The sequence below is a fragment of the Daphnia magna genome, linkage group LG2, assembly GCF_020631705.1.
Source record: "Daphnia magna isolate NIES linkage group LG2, ASM2063170v1.1, whole genome shotgun sequence".
Taxonomy (NCBI): Eukaryota; Metazoa; Arthropoda; class Branchiopoda; order Diplostraca; family Daphniidae; genus Daphnia; species Daphnia magna.
The window spans coordinates 13977528-13987899 of record NC_059183.1 but is presented as its reverse complement, the minus strand read 5'-3'; the positions used below and the strand labels follow the sequence as shown (position 1 = coordinate 13987899).

The 10372-nt window shown below is 38.5% G+C and overlaps 2 protein-coding genes across 8 annotated transcripts; one reads left to right on the top strand and one right to left on the bottom strand.

Annotated features, from left to right (window-relative positions):
• Positions 1-2440: 2440 nt before the first annotated feature.
• LOC116931806 lies at positions 2441-5823 on the top strand. Of its 5 annotated transcripts, none has more exons than XR_006643826.1 (11): positions 2441-2785; positions 2844-3107; positions 3166-3368; positions 3431-3617; positions 3680-3905; positions 3975-4273; positions 4366-4468; positions 4550-4648; positions 4741-4969; positions 5031-5446; positions 5513-5823. XR_006643826.1 is itself a non-coding variant. In XM_045170179.1 (11 exons), the coding sequence occupies exons 7-11, from the start codon at positions 4352-4354 to the stop codon at positions 5603-5605; spliced, it is 954 nt and encodes a 317-aa protein (XP_045026114.1). In that variant the 5' UTR covers positions 2448-2785; positions 2844-2960; positions 3035-3107; positions 3166-3368; positions 3431-3617; positions 3680-3905; positions 3975-4351; the 3' UTR covers positions 5606-5823. The 5 variants fall into 5 exon arrangements, 3 of the variants coding, with proteins under 3 accessions (XP_045026114.1, XP_045026115.1, XP_045026113.1); XR_006643827.1 differs by having other exon boundaries at positions 2442-2785; positions 3975-4033; XM_045170179.1 differs by having other exon boundaries at positions 2448-2785; positions 2844-2960; positions 3035-3107; positions 3975-4468.
• A 966-nt stretch (positions 5824-6789) lies between these two features.
• On the bottom strand, positions 6790-10209 carry LOC123470196. 3 transcript variants are annotated; one of them, XM_045170176.1, is made up of 12 exons: positions 9856-10209; positions 9382-9795; positions 9216-9323; positions 8739-9159; positions 8568-8661; positions 8125-8505; positions 7945-8062; positions 7796-7887; positions 7618-7744; positions 7453-7557; positions 7348-7397; positions 7083-7274 (listed from the first exon to the last, which is right to left on the bottom strand). In XM_045170176.1, exons 1-12 carry the CDS (start codon positions 10091-10093, stop codon positions 7221-7223), a joined length of 2202 nt encoding a protein of 733 aa, XP_045026111.1. In that variant the 5' UTR covers positions 10094-10209; the 3' UTR covers positions 7083-7220. The 3 variants fall into 3 exon arrangements, with proteins under 3 accessions (XP_045026110.1, XP_045026109.1, XP_045026111.1); XM_045170175.1 differs by having other exon boundaries at positions 6790-7397; positions 7826-7887; positions 9856-10207; XM_045170174.1 differs by having other exon boundaries at positions 6790-7397; positions 9856-10205.
• Between the last annotated feature and the right edge of the window lie 163 nt (positions 10210-10372).

Sequence of the window (10372 nt, the reverse complement as noted above, 5' to 3'; positions counted from 1 at the left end):
CAGCCACTAGTGCAGGCAGTGAGAGGGCGTTCAGCACTGGAAAAGATTGTTTTGGAATTGCTAGGATGAGCCTTAATCCCGAGACTGTTGAAGCCCTCATCTGCTTGCGCTCCTGGTTTAAAGCCGGTTTGATCAACGAAATTGATTCACGTTCCCACAATCTGACTGAATTCGATATTGAAAACATTGACGAACGATGATTCAGAAAATTGTTGTAATGATGTGGGCAAAAATACAACTGGTTTTTCACATAATTTACGACTTATACTGTTGTATAAACTGTGTAAAACTTGTTGTGTAAACTTGTGCAAACTGCCGCGGTTCTTACGGGTCACACCGCGGTTTTTCGAATCGCCAATGCGAACGTGAAGTTTACGTTTGATTGGTTTCACTAGCGTTGAAATCATTTGTTTTAGGCTGTTATCTTAAAAAGGCCCAATTGTTTGCTGTTTTTCGTTGCTTTTGGCAAACGTTGCTAGCAATGAATAGATTGCATTGAAATATGCTACTCACGCGCCACCTAGTGGCAACCGAAGAGCATCTTCTAGGTCTTAGGGCGGGATTGGTATACATGTTCCATTCATGATCCGTGCACCAGTTTCTATTGTAGCTTTTTTGCGTGTTTAAACTTTTCTAGCATAAATGAAATGTTATTTAATAAGTAACACAGCAAGTCAAGAATAATGTTCATTTTTTATTATAGTCGTTGTAGTCCACCGTGTTTCCGAAATTCAACATTAAAGGTCAACTGACGCCGTAATGAACTGCAGCCTTTTGTCATCATGTATGGAGCAGTATAAAAGACTTGCATTGCCGTTCCTCTTAATGTAGGGTTGAGTAACACTGGCTTTGAAGAGATTCAAAACGGATACGGGCTCTGTGAGGCTGCCAAGACGAACTAAGCGGAAGACGGGTGGTACCTAGTGCCAAGTCATGCCGTAGCATTCGTGTGCCATCGTCTCACAGAGTGCATCCCCCTCAAGGATCGTAGATTTCGTATCTGATAGCGATCTGGGATGCACTTTCGTAGGGAGCACCCCCCGTCTGAATGTCGGAAAGAGTCAGTGCCTCAACCCCTCGTTTTTAAATTGAACTTAGTATATAGTATTAAGGATTAGTTTACTTAGTTTTAAGGAAGTGAAACAAGACAAATTCCAATAGCCCTGTTGGGTGCCGAATGTTTCAAATCAGTCAATAATTACTAGCAAAAAAATTAGTAAGTGAATTAACTCATTAGTAATGCTGATTGAATTTTTTACAAGCACACGATTTTTGTCCAATGAACACAATTTTTCCTAGTGCGTTCATTAAACATAGTAACTTGAGGTGGAGATATTAGCATAACCCGCATCACGCGAAACCTGACAGAAGTTGTCATAGAATTAAAGGAGTACCAGGCGCTTACCGCCAAACATGCTCATGTCATAACAACCGCGGTGTGACCCGTAAGAACCGTGGTAAAATCACGGTGCGATCGGTTCCCAAAAATTTATAAACCGAACCGCACCGGTTTGGCCTTTTTAAAAAAAGGAACCGCGCGGTTCGGCCAAAATCGTACCCGATCGTCGCGGGGCTGAGCCCTAGCCAGAGCAGAGTAATAGAATACTATATGTATTCTATTACTCTGTCAGTTCACAAAAATGTTAAACATTCCTGATGATTTTTTAACATTATGATTTTTATATTTGTATTCTATTACTCTGGCCCTACTCACTGGCCAAATTTTTTATTGTTGTTCTGTTTTTTTTTTTTTTGTGGCACTGTTGCATTGTCAACGTCATCCTGCCATTGCTTGATTTCTTCTAACTTAAAAGGGAATGATTTTCAAAATTTCCTCGACTTGTTGAACTTGACTTGTTCATTTTCTGTGGTAATTAAACGTTTCAAACTTATCTCGTGCATCCAACCGTCTTGCACCATTGAACAGTTAAATAAGCTACAATTACCTTATCGTAATAGCACAGACCAAGAATAGAAAGACTGTGATCGGCCTATACCTGCTGAGAGGATGCTCAAAAATCATGCTCGTGCCTGCCGCAAGTTGGCGCTGCCTCTGCAAGCCGTACTTTTTTGCGGATTTTTCCGTTTCCCTACTGATTAGATGCTTCACACACCCGGGATTTGTGAATAAACTAAGATAGATAATTTTTTTATTTTTATTTCTTAATTATAAGCAAAAATTCTTTATATCCCCTTATTCATTTGAACTGTATTGGCCCAACCTTATATACGCATAAAAATTTCGTTATAAAAATCTAATTTTCTCCTTGTTTTCTTGATATTTTTTTCTATCGTGAAACGCTGTACCTTGAGTCAATACGGAGAGACAACTCCATCTCGTTCAGGGGCCTGAACGCTGTCAGGCAAAACATGACGACAACTCCTGTTAGGGTTCAGGTCCCTGGCCTCAATTTGCAGCAAGAGATAGGCAGCTCAATTCGCTATACTAGCGCAACTTGCCTTACGCATTCAGTTGTCGGCGATCTGACGTTTCATTTTTATTTTAATTTCGTGGTAGCGTTAATCGTTTTGACGTTTCGTTTTTATTGTAGTAATTCTGAAATGGAAAGGGAGCTAACGGAATCGAGGAAAGAAATCTTGAAAAAGAAACGGAGAGAAAGGGAGGGTTTTAAGCATAGGATAGTGATTGGGAAGAAACTAAAGCCGGCGCTAGGATGTACGTTCTTTATTCATCCACGTTCCTTATTAAATCCAGGCCTGCACTGGTATTGAAGATGTGGAAGAAGCGTTCATGCACTTGGAAGATGCAAACTGGGACCTATCAGTATGTGATATTATTTGCTAAATTCAGTGTTTATTAGACTAATCTGGGTTTTCTTCAGGATGCTGTATATCGTTTGCTACCATAGGGCAGCCAAGAACTGCCATCCATGCCTCTACTTCTACTCGATGATAGTTTTTAGGTGATAGAAGAAAGGATTCTATCACCAGGATTAGAGGTAATCGGACCTCCTTCCTCACCACCTAATTTAGCTCAATTGTTACAACCAAGTCCGCTTGCCTCTATGAGCAGAGAATTTCTACCAAGACGATCAAGAATACCTAACTTCTCAATAGTTTTAAATGATACGACAATCCTGATTTTGGTATACAAGTCATATTTTTCTTTTGAAAAAACTGCAGTTCAACGTTTAACTGTTCCAGGTTCCTGAGACTGAAGCTGTTGGTATGATCAAGACATTGATATGCTCAGAACTTGGAATACCAGTCTGTAAACAGGACCTATCAGGTTGGAAACTAGACAGGCAACCCAGGGATACCACTATTTTGGAATCACTCAACCTCCCAAAAGAGAACACCCTGTACTTATCTGTGAATACTGATGAAAGGGATGCAGCTACTTAAGAGTATGAATCATTCACGTTATTGCCCAGACCTTCAAAGAACGAATACGTATTTCTTTAATCAGGAGTGTTTCGCGGATGACCCAAACTTATCGGCTCAGCATATTTGACATTACGCACGATCAGACCTATACCATCAATTTCCCTGGCACGAAGACGTAATTAGAAGTCAAACGAGACGTATCAGATCTGACCAGCATTCCCGTACGCAATCAATCATGGAGTGGTTGGCCGCCACTACTTACTGACGATGTAGGTCTTCTAAAAAAAATTCTGTCTGTAAACTTACTAATTTGCGTATTATATTTGTAAAGCTGATACTAGGAGCCTCTGGAATCAACTTAGTGCATGAACTAACCGTCAAAGAGTTGGTTAAAGAGATTAATCGACCACCCGAAGTTGTACCTCTACCCGGAGGCAGTAATAGTGAACCTGTCTTTGATGATGGCAGCACAGCCGACGAATATGAAGATGCCACAGATGTCGTAATGGAAGACATGTTTCTCCGTGAACCGACCCCCTCCCGTCTACAACCATTAAGTGAGAACAGAAGCAAAAAAAACATTCAAAGATGCTTTGTTTTTACTAACAAGTCCCTTTGTGAACCAGTGCCGGAAGGGTCGTTAGACGATGCTATGAGAGAAGCATGTCACCAACCGGCCCGTGATGTACGTACACGAACATTTCACTACTTTCTGACTATTTTAATTCTTTGTTTGATCATTTTTAAACGGGGAAAGTTACTTGCAGTTTATTTGCATCACGACGGTTCCGTTTCAAGTAATGTTTTTTGCACTCAAGTCCTTTGTTAAAAAACATAGCTATCAGCCTATAACCTATCGGATGTAACAGATAGCAGAAGAGGCTTCTTTTTTACCATAAATACATAATGGCCGCTGCTACATTTGGTACCATTTGAATATGTTTGAGTGTTGTTTTCACGTGTTTTTTTTTCTACAGAAAGTTAATGTTACTGTTTTCTTGCTATGGCGAGCAATAGTTTTTTCAGTGATGATGATTTAGAAGAAGACGGCCGGTTCGATAACCACCAAACTAGTGTCGTGATTGGCAAAAATCTAAAAAGATCATTCCAACATCTTAGGGTGAGAAATTTGTTTTCTATTTTCTTTACAATTATAACTTATCCTCTATAACAAACTTATCAATGATTGTTGCAAAAAAAGGGAAAGAAAAAGAAATCTGTGCGTTACATTCCTGGCCCAAATAAACCTCCCCATAATAGGAAAACTATGGAATCAAGGATAGCGTCACTTAAATATTTAGTGAGGATACAGAAAACTTAAATTTGTTTTTTTTTAATTTTTTTATTTTGGTCGAACACTAAACAATAAGCAACTTTCCTTTTTTCATTTAGATCAACCAATTATTTCACGAGGACAATTGCCACATTGTAGCCTTTATTGCCCAAGAAAATGAAGTTAAGTGGTCACCTGATTTGATACTTCCAGAAAATGTTCCAGCACCCATTCTCAAAAGAACAAAGGAAGGAAAGAAAAACTTGGGTCCCATACTGGAGTTCGTTGAAACTCCAGAAGTTGAAGCTGCAAAGAAATTGTGGATTGATATCTACAATGAAAAACAGGGTAAAATGATAAAAATTTTTCTTGTTCATGGTTAACTAATTCTAGCACGTATCTATTCTAGCTATTCGTGAAAAAACACCCGAGTGGATTCAAGCAAAATATGAAAGATTGGAAACAATCCGGTCAAAAAGAGAGGAAATTAAAAGGAAACAACTTGAAGCAGCTAACTCCACTGTGACAAACTTGTCGTCCATCTCTTTTTCAGTGCAAGAAAGTGAAACCCTGCCCAGCAACATCATTTCACCGGATAATAACTTGAGATTTTTGGGCGGTGAGAGTATCATTGCGGAAGAAACCGCAAACAATGCCGAACTCTCACATCAACTTCCATTACCAAATGAAATGGCCTCATCTTCCAGCAGAGCAACACCTCCAATTAACTATGCCAAAAAAAGAAGAAGTCAGGAAATTGACAAAGTTTTTTCGTGGCGGGGTAAAATGTATTTCTGGTGCCCGTTCGCCAAACCAAGCGCTAAGGTAAAATCCTCAGTTTTTTTAAAAGTGATTGGCAAGTATAACAATTTTTCTTGTGTTGCCTTTTAGTACGTCATAGCGGCTTCCTTTCCAAAAGACGCCAGGGTCATCAATCTTCCTGAAGATCCAGCAAACTTAACAAGCTGCTATGTCGACGAATGACACGCAAGATGTGAGACCCACCTGATTGTGTTCACTTAACTTTAATTTTGTTCGATGAAGTTAGGGAAGATACAGAAAAAAAAATGCCCACCCTTATGTATCCTGCTAATCCAGCCTGAAATGTCGTTATGCCATTAATATCGCCGATTCGTACTACTCAGTATTTATGTTTCATCAAAAGGAATAAATAAAGAAAAACGAAATGAATTTTAAAAACACTTCTTTTTATTATTTTTATTCGCCTTATTAAACGGATGCAACGGTAAAACGAACTTCGAGAATTACTGATAATGTGGCGTTTTTTTCAATTCTCGCGCGCTCAATGGAAGCCCTATCGAACCAGGAGGTAGCCGTACTTAAATATGTGAAATGCCGTATTAGAACATATATTGGCCTATGAAGTTACAGTGCGTAAACAAAACACATCATTGTGTACGGGTTAGTATTTTTGCTTTGAATGTTGAAAAGCGCATTTAAATAGCTTGATTCACCATAGAGTTATTAATGAAAAAAGACATACGCTAAAAGCGCAAAGTGTTTTTATTTATTTAAAGGAGCTTAACGATACTTATGTATTAAAACTTAAGATAAAAACATGCGTCACGAAAGGCGACATCTGAATATGTATTTGCTTTTAACATAGTGATAATTCTTACCGGATTATTCATGATAAGCGCTAAAAATAAATCAGAGGATTCAAAAATTTTTATTTCAAAAACTATTTGCTTTGAACAAAGTTTGTTACCATCGTTACAACCAGCATATTGAAATCTATCGAAATCCATAAATTTCATATGAATATGTTCATAAACACTGAAATCCCACGAGAATTGAAAGTTTCGAATTCAATTTCTATCGGACAAGAAAGAGCCATAAGACTCATACAGGACTACATGACCCTGGTGGGCAAACTTGTGTTTTTGGTTTTCTCTCATGACAGGGAGGAGCCAATGAATCACGTGATCTCAACGGTTTTCTCTATATAATTATTTTACTTTTTGAGTTTGCTATCGATATTATGTTATGTATTGTTATCGTGTTAAATATTGCACGTATTGTAAACATATTGTTTTTCCTTCTTTTAAATTTACTGTGGAGATTTGTATGTAGTGTAAATATATTACGTATTTTGTTAATATTGTTCGTGTAATGTTGATTTGTTTAAAACAAGGCCAAATTAGAAGAACAGTGCGAACTCTTGTATTGAGAGATGTTTGTTTTACAAGAATACAGTTTTATAGGAATTCATCATAGTCCACTTGTTCGTTTTCATTCTCGTCGTATTCCGAAACGTCACCTTCAGATTCCTCATCTAACTGGTATCCATCTTCATAGTTGGTTAAATCAATGAAGTCTTCTAATTCACCACTTTGTATGTGAACATCAAAACCAAACGATGCTTCTGTCAGAATAAACGTTAACTTTTCAAGTTTAGCATTCTTTAAAATGATCTTTCCCATGGATTGTTTGGTTCCTTCCTGCCTAAGCTGGCCTATATCATGTTCAAGTGCAGATTTGGTCTTCAAAATTATTTGAATGAAGGTGCACATTTCATGTTTGGTTTGAGACACTTCTTCTTTGCATCGCTTGATTAACATCCAAGTGTTAACAAGTTTCAAATCTTCAGATACACAGGTATATTGAGGTGTCTCCCATGGAAAAATACCATCTAGAACACATTGTTCTGTTAAATTAAGATTATTCTTTTCATTTAGTATTGTCAGCAGCTCAGCTGATCTGACTTTTAGTGACGCAAGCTTTTTCCTTAACGGGTTTCTTTTTTTGCATCCATCTGTAAAACAACAGCTATTATGTGTTAAATTGTATGACGAATAAATAATTGAAACCTGCAAATCGCATCTCTCGTTTTTTTATGTTGTTCATGGTCGCACTTATGCCTTCCAGCTCACGCTGTAAATTTTCAACAGGCCAGTTACTTTTCTGTCCTTTATCTAGAATAATAGGTATAAGATGATTGGTTTAAAAATAACATACAATAAGCATCAGCTTACTTGCAAGAGCAGTTTTGGCATGTCCCTCAAGGACTTTTTTAATCTCAGGTAAGTCATCTTCTTTAAGATCTCGAGCAGTTAGTATATCCTGAAGTTGCCTCTCAAGGTTAGGTATTTTTTGGGTTGCCTATGAAAGTTAGTTTTTTAGATATATTGATTGAAAATGTAAAACAATTACCGTCTTTAAACGTTTAATAAGCGTAACTACCATGTTGTTTTCTTTGCGGGCATTCTCATATAAAATTGCCTTTGTAAGATGGTCGATTCGATCTAATAATGAACGTAAATAAAAATTAAAAAAATGCATAAATGAATTAAGAAACTTACGAGCTTTTGACATCCGTTTTGTGGATGAACAGTAACGTGACATTTTTGCAAAAGTTTGCTCCTGTTCTTCGCCTAACGTAGCAGCAGCATGATCTCTTAAGTGGCCAGACCATAACACCTATAACAGGGAAAAAAAAAAAAAACTTAAAATTTGTTTGTCTATACAGTACAACATAATACCTGGCAGGCCCACTGATGAGCTTTTCCGTGAAACGTTGATAGAAATGGCCTCATCTTTTTCGTTAGGTTTCTCAGGACACAATTTAACTTTGAAGAGAAGACACCTTCTTTTGCAAGCTTACTGAGCTTTTGCGCAAAGGGCCAATACTTACAAACTACGTCGTAGCAGAAGAAGTAGCATCCCATTTGGAGGACAACCATATGCAAGAAAGCTACCAGCCGGTAGGTCTCTCCCTTGTACATGTTAGCTACCTTGATGGTACTACCATGGCGACAAACTGTGCTGATCATCCCCGTTTCGTCCAGCCCATTGTAATGGCAAGCGGAATCCAATTTGGCAGCTTGAAAAGTAGACACCCCGCACATGCCATTTCCTTTTAACTAGCCAGAAAAAATGAAATAAAATTATTTTGAAATGAAAATCTTTTTTACGCTATATTTACCTGTGGGATATGCTGATTTATTTCAGCTGTGAATGCTGCCACCTCCTCATCTGTGGCAAATGCGACTCCTTCGAATAGGGGCTTCCCACCATGGCTTCAAAGAATTATCAAATGAAAATTAATCAGTAAATTAGTAAATTTTGATCCATTGATTAGTAGACAAAAACTCACTCTCCTGCAGTAGCATAGCGGTAACATTTCATGTTACCATCGCAGTGGGAGGCGAGTGGTAGGTCTCCACATGCCTTACAGGCCATGTAATCCACTCGCTGGATATCCGTTTCGGTCCGGAAGCGGTGATACTCATACTCGGCGGACGCCAAAACGAAGTGGGTTTCGTTAATGATCGATACCCGACAATGCTCGTCTGAAGCCTCTAAGGCAGCTCCTATGTAGGCTGCCCTGGAAATACTGGGTGATTTGTGTTGTAGATGAAACCATTGTCGAAGGAAATCTCGGCAGAATAAATAGTAGCTGTCGTCTTCTGGCGATGCAGGCCAAAACCCAGATGCGATATAATCTTCTGCTCTCGCCTCAAAGATAAGGGTACAACCTTTACATCCGAAGGCAGCCGATGTGAGATCAAATCGTCCTAAACAAATAAACGTTATAAAATTACCAATTCCAGAGCTCTGAATTCTTAATAACCTTCTGTGGTTATTACGGCAACATTTTTACATCCAATTTTGTTCACTAGAGTATTGAAAGCTCCACAATTGAGGCAGATCTCAGGAAGAAAACACGGAACTGGAACATCTATCAAAAAAGAATTAGTCAACATAGTAAACTAATTTTGGAAAGTTGGTGGTCTTACTTTTTTCCATGATTTCTCTATTGTCATTGAGAAATTGATGAGGTAACAAGAAACTTCTACTGATTCCATCAGAAATAACACGAGTGTGGAACACCATTCTACGGTGAGTGATCAAATCACAACTGCTGCACAAGTTTCTTCTGCAGCTTTCACACCGGATAACTTTCTCTTCAAATTTCTCACAGTCTGAGCAATAACCCCCACAAAATGACAATGAGCTGAGGACATGATTATGGATAAGGCCACGCTTAGTGTGCCAAGCTTGCTCAACCATTTTGACATTACGTAGCCATTGACTTTCACTTTTCTTCACTTCCAATTTTTCCTTGTTGTTTTTCTTCATCTTGTCCATTGTGCAGAAGATTTCTTGCTGCACATCAGCAATGGTATTGTGAAGGAGAGATTCATCGAAGTCTGAAATAAACAAATACACGACATTGGTTTGCTTGGCTATAGATATTAATATTTTATTACCTGTAAGATGGCATATATCAGGAACTGTAACGGGGAAGATAATGTCCCTATCGTCTATAAAATCACCAGACTTGCTGCTTTCTTTGTGCAAAGAAGTGTTTTCCATCAAATGTTTTTCTTGTAATCCTAACGCTGGCTTCAATTTTTTACCAATCACCATCCCATGCTTAAAACCCTCCCTTTCTCTCCGTTTCTTTTTCAAGATTTCTTTCCTCGATTCCGTTAGCTCCCTTTCCATTTCAGAATTACTATAATAAAAACGAAACGTCAAAACGATTAACGCTACCACGAAATTTAAATAAAAATGAAACTTCAGATCGCCGACAACTGAATGCGTAAGGCAAGTTGCGCTAGTACAGCGAATTGAGCTGCCTATCTCTTGCTGCAAATTGAGGCCAGGGACCTGAACCCTAACAGGAGTTGTCGTCATGTTTTGCCTGACAGCGTTCAGGCCCCTGAACGAGATGGAGTTGAGAACCCAGTATGGCTCAGCTTTCCGTATTGACGTAGGGTACAG